The sequence below is a fragment of the Oryx dammah genome, unplaced genomic scaffold (genome assembly GCF_014754425.2).
Source record: "Oryx dammah isolate SB20612 unplaced genomic scaffold, SCBI_Odam_1.1 HiC_scaffold_9, whole genome shotgun sequence".
In the NCBI taxonomy this organism is placed as follows: Eukaryota; Metazoa; Chordata; class Mammalia; order Artiodactyla; family Bovidae; genus Oryx; species Oryx dammah.
In genome coordinates this window covers 52,412,735-52,427,742 of record NW_024070193.1, presented here as the reverse complement: position 1 = coordinate 52,427,742, position 15,008 = coordinate 52,412,735, and the positions used below count along the sequence as shown (strand labels likewise).

The following is a 15,008-nucleotide window of genomic DNA, read 5'->3' as shown; positions in this document are numbered from 1 at the left end:
GTCTAGTCAAGGCTATGGTTTTTCCAGTAGTCATGTATGGAAGTGAGAGTTGGACTGTGAAGAAAGCTGAGCGTCGAAGAATTGATGCTTTTGAACTGCGGTGTTGGAGAAGACTCTTGAGAGTCCCTTGGACTGAAAGGAGATCCAACCAGTCCATCCTAAAGGAGATCAGTCCTGGGTGTTCATTGGAAGGACTGATGTTGAGGCTGAAACTCCAATACTTTGGCCACCTCATGAGAAGAGTTGACTCATTGGAAAAGACTCTGATGCTGGGAGGGATTGGCAGCAGGAGGAGAAGTGGACGACAGAGGATGAGATGGCTGGATGGCATCACTGACTCAATGTACATGAGTCTTGGTGAACTCCAGGAGTTGGTGATGGACAGGGAGGCCTGGTGTGCTGCGAATCATGGGGTCACAAAGAGTCGGACACGACTTTGTGACTGAACTGAACTGACCTGTAACATTATTTACACACACACTCTCACACATGCACATGCATACTGTGCCTATTATATTCTGTATACAAGCATCTTACTTTGTAATCCTCTTTACTATTTAAATTTCATTAATACCTGTGTATTACTTTTATTATCAGAAAAATTATCCGAAAGTAATTTTCTTGGGGTTTAAAAAAATTCCAATGATTTATTTAAGTACACTGAAAGAGAGAGACAGAGACAGACAAATGGATAGGCAGATATACAGAGGAAGACAGGAAAAAAAAAAGAAAAGAAAAGAACCTACCCGAATTATGAATCTGATTGCTGCACATCCAGAAGTCGCCATGACTTTTGCACTATTGGGGACGAGATTAAAAAGTGTAGGTACAATGGCTTCAGCGCCATGATCAAACTTGTTTCCCAAAACTGTTGAAAGATGGCTATAAAGGAAGACAAAAAATGTTGTGTTAGAAAAATAGTTTAACATTAAACATTAAATTATATGGTAGACCATATAATTTTAAAATATTCTTTTACTGAATTAACTTAAAATCTTTATTTTAACCAGTTCTAAGATGGCAGAAAAACAAAAGAGAGAAAGGGAAGTGCAGATATTACATACTTCTTTCTTTTCCCTGACCTTTTACTGTCTAGTGCAAAGTTGAATTTTGGCATTTTAAGCATCTCTCTGCAATAGAGAAGCCATCTGATCTCAGAATTTAAGCATTAACATGACAGGTGAAACACTCAGCTCTGACTGTCCTGCTGTTTAGTCTTTATCCATCAGTAAATTTCATTCTGATGCCACAGTATCAATCTTATATTCAACATATTGTACAAACAAGTAAAATCTTACCCAAATCAGTATTCTGCTATTTGTGTTAACGGTACCACTACTATTTCAGTCACAAATACTTCCTGACATCTTTGGCGTAGGATTTCAGAATTCTTGATTGAAAATAGAACTCTACCATACACTGGTTACCAGCTTCCCTGATAAACAGACGGTAAAGAATGGTAGTTCAGACGGTAAAGAATCTGCCTGCAATGCAGGATACCCGGGTTCAGTCCCTGGGTTGGGAAGTTCCTCTGAAGAAGGAAATGGCAACCCATTCCAGTATTCTTGCCTGGGGAAAACTCCATGAACAGAGGAGCCTGGTGAGCTACAGTCCAGGGGGTCACAAGAGTTGACACAACTGAACAACTAACACACATACATTGATTGGCGCTTCCCAGGTGGCACCAGTGGTAAAGCACCTGCCCGCCAATGCAGGAGACACAGGGACACAGGTTTGATCCCTGGGTAGGGAAGATCCCCTGGAGGAGGGCATGGCAGCCCACTCTAGTATTCTTGCCTGGAGAATCCGATGGACAGAGGAGCCTGGCGGGCTACAGTCCACAGGATCGCGCAGAGTTAGATATGACTGAAGTGACTTAGCGTGTGCAGATGCACTGGTTAGTTGGATGACTCTGAACAAATGTGTCTTCTCTTTCCAAATTTGCAGTTAAACAACTAATCCAGCCTAATTAATTTAATATGGTTTAGCATGACGTTAATTTCTATATAGTTATACCTTTTTAGAATACAGTTAGCTCCAAAATATCAGATTCCTGATTCAAAGCAGTACTCAGACCTATTTACTAGTATTCAGTTACACATTCAGTTTTCCCTTGTGAAACTCAAATGAGAAGCAGGGGAAGCCACGTGTGCCATGATGTTGCTGTCTTCCTTTTAAAGTGTGAGTCTTTTGTTCTGGTGAGCAGGTAATGTCCTTCGCAAGTAGCCTCATCTTTCCCAGCTTGTTAGGAGGGGTAGCCTGAGAGTACTCAGCTTCCAGAGTAGCCTGAGCAGTACGATTCCTACGCAACAGCCTTTCTGGGGTCTCAAATGCATGCCCTGGGGGTTTGACAAGGTCTCTCCAATCTGGCTCCTCTCCTCTGTCCCAGCCCAAGCAAGTTGGCTTCCAGCAGTAGTTCTTTCCTGCCCCCATGGAGTTGTACCTTTCACATGCACAGATTAGTATTCAACTAGACTCATGGATCCCCTATACAGACTTCTATAGCTCTTTTTCTGTGTAGCTCTCTTCTCCCCAGTATTCTGCACTGAAAAGTTTAGCCACTTCAGCTTTCAGAACCTCCCATCTCTTCTCTTGTTTCTTCTTCAACTCAGTAAGACTGTCTTACTCTGCCTGGGTTCTCCCTCTCCCTCCATGGTTCAGAAATGCATCCAGGTCAAAACTATGCCAATGGTACTGTTCAACTGATTTGTTTCAAGAATTACAGTCCTGCTCTGTCTGCTGACAACTATCTGTACACAGCTGTCTTATACATTTTCTCCAGTTTTCTAATCCTATACCAGTTATTGCATTATGGCAAGAAGTGGAAATCTCATTATGAAGTATTTTTCAAGGTTACAATTTGCAGATTTTTGTTTTGTTTTGCTATCAAGAGATACTCAATTATTTTGGTATATTGACTTGTATCTAGCAACCATGCTACATGGTCCTTTAATTATAATCATTTATTAATTCTTGTCTTTTTCTGCATGGATAATTGTATCATCTGTTAATAAGGGCAGTTTTGTTCCTTTTCTTGCAATCCTCATAGTTTTTATTTCCTGAGTTTTTTAGTTTATTTTTTTCTGTTCTGACTAGGACATCTAATATGATCCGGATTATAAATACCAACAGTATGTATCTAAGTGTTCCCTCTCTCCAAAGGAAGGCTTATACAACAATATATACAACAAATTTTTTGTTTTTTGGTCAGGAGCAGCAGTAAAAGGAGTTCAAGTGTTCCACCATCCTTAAATTGTAGAAAAACATAAACATACTGAATAGGTTTCAACTTTGATAAGTTAATGATGGATGTTACAATTTGAGCACAACTGCTAAAATGTCAGAAAAAAAGCTTAACATCCAAATTAGCAAAGAGAACGTTACATAAGAAGAGCCAGTTCTGAGACCTATTCATTTTTCTCTTACACTCACAGAGTCAGTGGCCAAAAATCTACCAGTAGACTTGTGACACGAAAACATGTTTCAAAGTTGCTATAAAGTACTATTAAGAAAGATTTTTTTTTCAAAATCACACAAATTTAATCCTTATGCATATGATTTTTGGATCATGCTTTAGGGGGGTTATCCTACTAGTGCTTTACTGAATGAGCAACTCAATCAATAAGCACGAAATTAATTCATAAATAATACTTATCACAAACAGAATATACTTACGCTACAGTAATGCAAGCTTCTCTAACCACTTGGGATCTAAGATCCTTAGCTGAAAGTTTAAGTGCTCCATCCAACAAGCGTAAATGCTGGAAAAAGCAATCATATTGTGCAGCTCCAGCAACAAGCAACGATCGAATTTTCTTTAGCTGAAATAAAGAAAGTTTCCATTACTGACATTAAAAAGTAAAGCAGTATAAAAAAACAAACAACTTCCTAAACATTATTTGAACAAAAATTTTTAAGTTTTCATTAGATTTTATAACTATATTCAGACATTTGAACAGCATTAAACATAAATAAACAAACAAAACAGCTTTCTGGAAAAGAACATGACAGATTTAGTTATATGTATAATAGACATATATAATGTTTGAGTATATAAATAAATCTTAAAGTTTTAAGGGAGTCTATTTAAAATTGTGACAAAAGACACACTCAGGTGACACAGAAGTTAAAAGTTTACCTAAATAATACCCATTATTATGCAGAATCTCATATTAATTTCGGAAAAGGCAATGGCAACCCACGCCCGTTCTCTTGACTGGAAAATCCCATGGAGGGAGGAGCCTAGTGGGCTGCAATCCATGGAGTCGCTACGAGTCGGACACAGCTAAGCGACTTCACTTTCAATTTTCACTTTCATGCACTGGAGAAGGAAATGCAACCCACTCCAGTGTCCTTGCCTGGAGAATCCCAGGGACGGGGGAGCCTGGTGGGCTGCCGTCTATGGGGTCACACAGAGTTGAACACGACTGAAGTGACTTAGCAACAGCAGTATATTAATTTCTGAGCTTTTCTAAATTATTTTTTAATTTAAATTTGTTTATTTTAATTGGAGGCTAATTACTTTACAATATTGTATTGGTTTTGCCATACATCAACATGAATCTGCCATGGGTGTACACGTGTTCCCCATCCTGAATCCCCCTCCCACCTCCCTCCCCGTACCATCCCTCTGGGTCATCCCAGTCACCAGCCCCAAGCATCCTGTATCCTGCATCGAACCTGGACTGGCGATTTGTTTCTTATATGATATTATACATGTTTCAATGCCATTCTCTCGATATCTTTAAAAGTTAAAAAAGATGAACTAAAGATGGAAAGTATAAAAATAAAATATTGTGGATATTGAAAAAATATTATATAACCTTAAGTATATATAAGGAAGGGAAACTATCATAAGCAGAAATCAGGAGGCATCTAAATGAGATTAACTAAAAAAAATCACAATATGGTGGGAAAAAATTATCTGCAACACAACAGTACAATGCACAAGGAATGGCAATAAAGTAAAAAAAAGACAACCAAATATTACATTGGCTAAAATAAATACAAAGAAATGAGTTCAACCTTACTAGTGATAAGCAAATGCAAATTACAACAAAGACACACCATTTTCCTTCATTAGATGGGCAAAAGTTAAGACTCAGTTACACCCAGTACCAGACAGAAAACAGATATTCTTACTGTTAAGTAGATCATGAATGACTAATACCTTTGTTCAAAATATTCTGGCAACATCTACTGAAATAAAACTGTATCTATTCTTTACCTATCAACCTCATTTATAAAAATTTAACCTACAAAAATAAAAACACCACTGTTATAAATACATACAAAGATGTTTATTGCAATATTGTTAATATAGCACAAAATAGAACAAGTCTATCTTACTTTCTGGAAACATACAGCCCACCAAAACTGAATGAAGAATTAACAGGTAATCTGAACAATCTGATCACTGATCATGAAAAATTTACAGAATCTGCAATTAAAAAAGCTCCCTGCAAATGGAAGTCCATGACAAGATGGTTTCACTGAGGAATTCTATCAAACATACAAAAAAGAACTTATACCAAACCTTCTCAAACTCTTTCAAAAAGAGGGACTTCCCTAGTGGAATGGCTAAGATGCTGCACTCCCAATGCAGGGGGCCTGAGTCCATTCCCTGGTCAGGCAACTAGATCCCACATGCCACAGCTAAAAGAGTCCCCATGTCACAACTAAGACTTGGTGCAGTCAAATAAATAAATAAAACAAAAAGAAAATTCTTCCAAAAGACTAAAGTAGAGGGAACCTTCCCAAAGTAATTCTATGAAGCCCCATCACCCTACTATCAAAACCAAAGATGCTACCAAAAAACAAAAGTACAGGGCAATACCTTTGATAAATACAAATGAAAAAATCCTCAAAAAAATATTAGCTAACAATCCAATCACATATGAAAAGGGTCATACACCTTGATCAAACTGGATTCATCCCAGGGTCACAAGGATGGTTCAACATCTGCAAATTACACAATGTGACATAGCACATCAACAAAAGAAATCACATGATCATCTCAACAGATGTAGAAAAAACATCTGACAAAATTCAACAACCATTTATGATCAAAACTCTTACCAAAGTGGGTATAAAAGAAACATATCTCAACATATCTCAATAAAAGCTATTTATGAAAAACTCACAGCCAATGGTTTATGACAAACCCAAACTCAACACTCAATGGTAAAAAGCAGGAAACACTGCCATTAAAATCTGAAACAAGACAAGGATGCCCACTCTATCACTTCTGTTCAACACAGTATTTATTAGAACTCTTAGTAACAGGAATCAGACAAGAAAAAGAAATAAAAGGTATCCAAATTGGAAGGGAAGAGGTAAAATTGCCATCACATGCAAATAACATGATTTTATAGAAAACCCTAGAGATGCCACACTAAAACAATTACAACTATGAAATGGATTCAGCAAAGCAGCAGGATACAAGATCAACATACAGAAACCTGTTGCATTTCTTTATACTAAAAATGAAATATCAAAAAGTTAAAAAAAAAAATCTTTTAAAGTCATATCCATGGTGGCTCACCCAGGACAGGATCTGCCTGGGTTTGATCCCTGGGTCAGGAAGACCCCCTGGAGAAGGCAATGGCACCCACTCCAGTCCTCTTGCCGGAAGAATTCCATGGACAGAGGAGCCTGGCAGGCTACAGTCTGTGGGGTTACAAAGAACTGGACACAGCTGAGGGACTAACACTTTTATTACATATGTGTATTACATACACACACACCTAGAAATAAACCTGACCAAGCAGGAAAAAGACATTCGCTGGGAAACATAACACACTGATAAAGGAAACTGCAGACGAACCAAAGCAATGAAAAGCTATCCCATGGTCCTGTACTGGAAGAATGAACATTGTTAAATGGCCATACTGTGAAAGCAATCTACAGATTTAATGCCATCCCTATCAATGTAGATTCCTACCCAAAGTGCCCAAGAATTCCCTTTACTCCACAACTATGTAACCCAAAGGAAAGCCACGGCACTGGGGCATCAGTGAAACTCAACAAGTAACACAGGTGGAGACACTAACAAATGGATGAGAAAGACTCTTCCCGAACAGCGAAACAGAAAAAAATGCACCCTGAAAAAGGCCTATTATCTCAATTTGTTTTCCAGAGTGAAATACTACTTATCAGACTCTATTTCACAGGCAAATACCAGACAGTACTACTACTAAATTTCCAAGTTTTTGAAAAAGAACACTGGGGGAAAAAAATAGAGAGAGAAGAAAAAAAAAATTGAACACTTACTGCATTGGCACGCTGATCCCAGTCATGTTTGTCATCTGACAAAATTTCCCTGATTTTATTTAACGTTTCTTCAAGTTCTCGACTAGAATAGATCTTAAAGAAAAGATGCAAAATGATAACATTACTATTTCTTGCTACAACAAAATGATGCCCTGATGTTTAAAATAACCATTTAAGTAACAGTATTTTTCCCATTTTGGCACCATTTTTAAAATGAAGAATGGAAATACATTACAAACAATAATAAAATAAATGCTTTATCTTCCTTACCAGTTACGTAGGTAAGGGTATTTTCTCCACTCATAAGTAACTTCAAATATACTCTTAAAATGCTTTGTCATTTAAAAACAAAATACAAATATCCTACAGATTAGTAAAAATAGGAATGATTCCTCAAAATGACTTCAGGCATATAACAAATCTATTGCATTCATAGGGAGTGAAAAAGTTAGCTTAAAGCTTAACATTCGGAAAACTAAGATTACAGCATCCAGTCCTATCACTTCATGGCAAACAGATGGGGAAACAGTAGAAACAGTGGTTGACTTTATTTTTCTGGGCCCCAAAATCACTGCAGATGGTGACTGCAGCCATGAAATTTAAAGATGCTTACTCCTTGGAAGAAAAATTATGACCAATCTAGACAGCATATTAAAAAGCAGAGACATTACTTTGCCAACAAAGGTCCGTCTAGTCAAGGCTATGGTTTTTCCAGTAGTCATGTATGGATGTGAGAGTTGGACTATAAAGAAAGCTGAGCACCAGAGAATTGAGGCTTTTGAACTGTGGTGTTGGAGAAGACTCTTGAGAGTCCCTTGGACTGCAAGGATATCCAACCAGTCAATCCTAAAGGAAATCAGTCCTAAATACTCATTGGAAGGACTGATGCGGAAGCTGAAATTCCAATACTTTGGTCACCTGATGTGAACAACTGACTCATTGGGAAAGACTCTGATGCTGGGAAAGACTGAAGGCAGGAAAAGAAGGGGACAACAGAGGATGAAATGGTTGGGTGGCTCACCAACTCAACGGACATGAGCTTGAGTAAACTCCAGGAGTTGGTGATGGACAGGGAAGCCTGGCGTGCTGCAGTCCATGGGGTCGCAAAGAGTCAGACACGACTGAGCAACTGAACTGAACTGAACTAAATTGCATTCATATATTGATATGTATTTGTTTTAGGTTAATACCTCCTCCACCCCTGTCCATGCTAGACAGCAGCCAGGAGAGATGCTCACTTTTTTCCCCTCTGGAGCTAACTGCCAAACACCTTTCACTCACTTAACAAGTGTTCACATAACAAGGATGCAATATTCTAGGCATAAAGGACACTATGGTTAGCAAAAAATAGGCATGGTGTTTGCCTCAGCAGCATATAATCTAGTCAAGAGGGAAAAGAATTAATCAAATGATATAAAATATGAAATTACAAACAGAAAGTACCACCAGGGAGACTTAACAGTGTCATGAAAGTGAGCATGTAAGAGGGAAGTGAACTAGTGAGGAAAGTGAAACATGAACTGAGGCAGATGTCATCAGACAAGACAGAGGTCAGTGAACAGCACGTGCAAAGGCCCTGAAAGAAGGCCAAGTACAGCAGTGAAGAGCGCAAAGGAAACCAGGCAAGGAGCCAAGGACCCAGGCCTAAGTCAGTCAGCACACAGGATTTCTCTACATCACAGTCAACGTTCAGAGGGGGGCATGTGACCCAAATCAGTTCGATCAGAATGAAATTCAAGTTTTACATGGTCAACCAGGAAAAGAGACAGACTGTAGTGAGGGTCTGAGGCTCGAACAGCTGCAGCCATATTGCTGACCGCAGGGGAAGACAATGTAGAAGGATCCAGAAATAACTAAAAAAGAACAGGGTTCTGGATACCATTTGAGTGGTATACATGGATACCTCAAAATGGCCCTGTTTATGTTTTTCACTTTTATCAGCCATTAAATTCCCCTTTACTTAAAACAAAACAAAAACTTGCCAGAAACAAGAGTACAAAGGGGAGCAAGGCATGAGACAAGGTGGGAGAGGTGAGAGGGGGACCAGATAACATTCTGTTAGAGAAGGATCACTGGAGTGTCTAAGCCTTTCTGCCTCCTGCTTTCCCTGCTAAGTTAGGAATCATTAGGAAAAATGTCTAGGTGTCTGACTCTTGTACCTGTTTAAGTAATGGTTTCCACACGAAACACTGAAAGAGTACATTTGAAAGGAGAAGATCATGAATCAAGTTGTGCACAGGTTGAACCTGAGATGCCTCAGAGATGTCAAAGAAACAACAGGTGGAAAATTTACTTTCACAATAAAGAGACGTCTGGCTTAGAGATAAAAACCTAAGCATTATCTATGTAAAGGCAGGAACTAAAGCCACAGATTTGAAGGAAGTGACTTAGTAAGAAAATGGAGAGTAAGAAGAGAGACCTCAAACTAAACCCTTAAGAAATCTCAAATATTCAACAGTCAAATAAAGAAGGATGCAGCTATAAAGGAGAAACAGATGAAGCAGACAAAAGGATAGGGGGGAAAAAAATGAAAGAACACTGTTCACAAGCACCTTTAAAAAAAAAATAGTGGATATACTGAGACACTATAATGTAATATGACTCAACGATATGGATTTAATTATATCTCAGCCTCACTGAAAAATCACTTGAACATCCAACTGTACCAATAAATAATAATTTGATAATAGTAAAGTCAAGTATTTTATTTATGCAGTCAATTCAGGAAAAAAAGGGTTTGAAAAAAGGGACAAAAACAAGTGATTGTAACAGGGAATATGCATGGGGAATGCCACATTACTGGTACCCTTACCTGAACAGAAGGGACATCTGTAAAAGCTTTTATAAAATCATCCTCATCAACTGCTCCGGCACCTCCTTCCTTAGAAGCACCTGATAATTAAATAGGAAAAACAAAAGTTTTTTAAGTTTACCCTTAAGCATTTTAGCACCATGAATGCCATGAAAAAGTTAACCCTTTTGATGTGAAAAAGGCATAATTTTGAGACATTCCATTTTACAAGAAGACATTAAAAACTCTTCAACTTCTAAGAAAAGAGAAGGTACTTAGTAGTAGTTGATTAACTCTCTATAAGATACTAGATGAGGCTGGTAATAGAATCCAAACTATACGAACCCTCTCACCCTTCGTTCAACGAAACAGCAAGGATGCAAGGAATACAGGTAAAAAGATAAACATTAAAAAGTGAAACAGTTTAAGCGACAGTGTCACTATCGATGGCAAATAAGTGAGACAGAGGACCCATGTGTGCTGCAGCGGCCAGGAAAGCAGGTGTGGAAAAAATGAGGGTCTTCAAATCAGCTTCAAACATACATAGAGCTCTCTTATTGTACACGCACAATCAAAAAGTAAACACAATAGGCAGTACTTATTTAAAAGCCACTAATTAACCTAAAAAGAAATGCAAAAAGGCAAAATGGTTGTCTAAGGAAGCCTTACAAATAGCTGAGAAAAGAAGAGAAGCTAAAGGCAAAGAAATACCCACTAGAATGCAGAGTTCCAAAGGAGGAAAGGTAAGAAAGCCTTCCTCAGTGGTCAATGATCAATACAAAGAAATAGAGGAAAACAATAGAATGGGAAAGACTAGAGATCTCTCCAAGAAAATCAGAGATACCAACGGAACATTTCAGGCAAAGATGGACACAATAAGGGACAGAAATGGTATGGACCCAACAGAAGCAGAGATACTAAGAAGAGGTGACAAAAACACACAGAAGAACTGTGAAAAAAAAGATGTTCACGACCCAGATAATCACAATGGTGTGATCACTCATCTAGAGCCAGACATCCTGGAACGTGAAGTCAAATGGGCCTAAGGAAGCATCACTATGAACAAAACTAGTGGGGGTGATGGAATTCCAGCTGAGCTATTTCAAATCCTGAAAGATGATGCTGTGAAAGTGCTGCACTCAATATGCCAGCAAATGTGGAAAACTCAGCAGTGGCCACAGGACTGGAAAAGGTCAGTTTCCATTCCAATACCAAAGAAAGGCAATGCCAAAGAATGCTCAAACTACTGCACAATTGCACTCATCTCACACACTAGCAAAGTAATGCTCAAAATTCTCCAAGCCAGGCTTCAGCAATACGTGAACCATGAAATTGCAGATGTTCACGCTGGATTTAGAAAAGGCAGAGGAATCGGAGATCAGATTGCCAACATCCGCTGGATCACAGAAAAAGCAAGAGAGTTCCAGAAAAACATCTACTTCTGCTTTATTGACTATGCCAAAGCCTTTGACATTGTGGATCACAACAAACTGTGGAAAATTCTGAAAGAGATGGGAATACTAGACCATGTTACCTGCCTCCGGAAAATCTGTATGCAGGTCAAGAATCAACAGTTAGAACTGGACATGGAACAACAGTCTGGTTCCAAATTGGGAAAGGAATATGTCAAGGCTGTATATTGTCACCCTGCTTATTTAACTTCTATGCAGAGTACATCATGAGAAACACTGGGCTGGATGAAGCACAAGCTGGCATCAAGATTGCTGGGGGAAATATCAATAACCTCAGATATGCAGATGACACCACCCTTACGGCAGAAAGCCAAGAAGAACTAAAGAGCCTCTTGATGAAAGTGAAAGAGGAGAGTGAAAAAGTTGGCTTAAAACCCAACATTCAGAAAACTAAGATCATGGCATCCGGTCCCATCACTCCATGGCAAATAGACTGGGAACGAATGGAAACAGTGACACATTTTATTTTGGGGGGCTCCAAAATCACTGCAGATGGTGACTGCAGCCATGAAATTAAGACACTTACTCCCTGGAAGAAAAGGTATGACCATCCTAGATAGCATATTAAAAAGCAGAGACATTACTTTGTCAACAAAGGTTCATCTAGTCAAAGCTATGGTTTTTCCAGTAGTCATGTATGGATGTGAGGGTTGGACCATACGGAAAGCTGAGTGCCACAGAATTGATGCTTTTGAACCGCGGTGTTGGAGAAGATTCTTGACAGTCCCTTGGAATGCAAGGGAGATTCACCCAGTCCATCCTAAAGGAGATCAGTCCTGAATATTCATGAGAAGGAGTGATGCTGAAGCTCAAACTCCAATACTTTGGCCACCTGATGCGAAGAGCTGGCTCACTGGAAAAGACTCTGATGCTGGCAAAGATTGAAGGCAGGAGAACAAGGGGACAACACAGGATGAGATGGTTGGATGGCATCACCAACTCAATAGACATGAGTTTAAACAAGCTCCAAGAGTTGGTGATGGACAGGGATGGCTGGAGTGCTGCAGTCCATGAGGTCACAAAGAGACACGACTGAACAACTTAATGACTAAACTGAACTGAACTGAATTAAGCTATTGTCTTATAGTTCTTTTATATTCTGTGATACTGGGCCTAGAATCAAGCAAAACACTTTTTTTCTGCTAATTCTAATGGTTTGGAATGGTTTCTTGTTAAACTGTGTCAATGCAGGTGTTGAAAGACCAGGAGCAGAGGGAGAAGGAATCTGCTCCTTCCTAAGAGTTTCCTATTCTTGTCAGTAAAACCCTAGCAACCTGGTGGGACATTTCAGTAGGAGTTACAGAATGCAGTCTGTCTAACATTCACTGAACCAGTTCATCATGCCTCTCAGAGACAAAGAATGGCTACATCTGCCCCTCAGCGGTCTGAGTCACAGCTCTATAGGGCCTCTCCTCCAAGCCTCTACAGTTTAATCATTTTTACCTCCTCATTTTATTCTTCCAGCTTCAGGGGTAGGAGCTATTTACTGTGATTAGCTACCTCCATGATACTTTAGTGTTTTCTTTTTGTAGCCTTAATTCATCAATATTCATTTAAAAAATTATATTAAATCCTCTCTGTAAAAATCACGTGTGGCTTCTGTCTTCTGACTGAACCCTAGCTGGTAACTCTACTTATTATTTATTTCTTCATGGTAAAAACACATGAAATGACTTTCAAATACGTAAGGTATATATTCAAGTGGAAAATTATTTTAAAATCTGTCTGATTAAAAAATTAAATAGAAAATATCTCTCCAATGAAGTTTATCGTCTACCAAAGGAAATATTAGTATTTCAAAACTCCATTTAAAAAAATAATATAATTCAAATTAAAAAAACACTCAGGATTTCCAAAGGTATGTAAAAAGTGCCTTATCTTAAAAAAAAACTCTGAAGGTTTTCATGAGTTTTAACAGCAACAAGAGATGGACCACAGAACAGGATAACATAAAGTTTAAGGCAATATAAACCTGCAAATTAAAAGCAATGACAACTGAATAAAAGAGAAATAAATGCATGCTTACCATTGGAAATTCAATTTCAAGAGGAAATAAACTATGTAATTTCCTAGATATTAAAAAGTTCAAGAAAATAAAACTCTCAACGCATGCCCATCGTTAGTATAACTGACTGATCACCTGAAAATAATCAACAACAGCAAATGAACCAACCATGTTATTTTAATATCTTACAACATGTATTCATTTACAAATCTCTTAATATGGCAGGGTTTATTGTTTCTGACAAGGGATCCCTTGATAGTAATGCACAGACATGAACTTTTACAATTTCTTCTCAAAAAATTTTTTGGCCATGCCAAAAGGCATGATAGATCTTACTTTCCCAAATAGAAACTGAACCCATGTCCTCTGCAGTGGAAGCACAGAGCTCTAACCAAAGGACTGCCAGGGAATTCCCCACCAATCTGTCACAGTTGTCTGTCTAAGTCACTGGACAGAAATGTCTTTAGGGACTTGTCCTTGTCCAGTGATGGATGTTCAAGATGGTGGAGTAGAAGGATGTGTAGAGTGACAGGCAAGTTAACCTTGGAGCACAAAATGAAGCAGGGCAAAGTCTAACAGAGTTTTGCCAAGAGAATGAGCTAGTTATAGAAACACCCTCTTCCAACAACACAAGAGATGACTCTACACATGGACATCACCAGATGGTCAATACCGAAATCAGACTGATTATATTCTTTGCAGCCAAAGATGGAGAAGCTCTATACAGTCAGCAAAAACAAGACTGGGAATTGACTGCAGTTCAGATCATGAACTCTTTATTACCAAATTCAGACTTAAGTTCAAGACGTAGGGAAAACCACTAGGCCATTCAGGTATGATCTAAATCAAATCCCTTAAAATTACAGTGGAAGTGAGAAACAGATTCAAGGGATTAGATCTGACAGACAGAGTGCCTGAAGAACTATGGATGGAGGGTTCCGAACACTGTACAGGAGTCAGTGATCAAAACCAACCCCAAGAAAAAGAAATGCAAAAAGGCAAAATGGTTGTCTGAGGAGGCCTTACAAATAGCTGAGAAAAGAAGAGAAGCTAAAGGCAAAGGAGAAAAGGAAAGATATATCCATTGGAATGCAGAGTTCCAAAGAATAGCAAGGGGAGAGAAGAAAGTCTTCCTCAGTGATCAATGCAAAGAAATAGAGGAAAACAATAGAATGGGAAAGACTAGAGATCTCTTCAAGAAAATCAGAGATACCAAGGGAACATTTCATGCAAAAATGGACAAAATAAAGGACAGAAATGGTATGGATCAAACAGAAGCAGAAGATATTAAGAAGAGGTGGCAAGAATACACAAAGGAACTACACAAAAAAGATCTTAATGACGTGAATAACCAAGATAGTGTGATAAGTCACGTATAGCCAGACATTCTGGAGTATGAAGTCAAGTGGGCCTTGACAACGACCAAAGCTAGTAGATGTTATAGCTGAGCTATTTGAAATCCTAAAAG

At 38.6% G+C, this 15,008-nt stretch overlaps 1 protein-coding gene across 18 annotated transcripts in view; it reads right to left on the bottom strand.

The window, feature by feature from the left end:
• CLASP2 (cytoplasmic linker associated protein 2) overlaps window positions 1-15,008 on the bottom strand; it is a 176,243-nt gene that overhangs the window by 90,141 nt on the left and 71,094 nt on the right. For all 18 annotated transcript variants that reach the window (XM_040246288.1, XM_040246293.1, XM_040246289.1 and 15 more), the window contains 4 exons: window positions 10,085-10,164; window positions 7,273-7,365; window positions 3,676-3,821; window positions 747-882 (listed from right to left, as the gene is read on the bottom strand). In XM_040246288.1, the coding sequence (XP_040102222.1) occupies window positions 747-882; window positions 3,676-3,821; window positions 7,273-7,365; window positions 10,085-10,164 (455 nt within the window). The remainder of the gene's footprint in view (window positions 1-746; window positions 883-3,675; window positions 3,822-7,272; window positions 7,366-10,084; window positions 10,165-15,008) is intronic.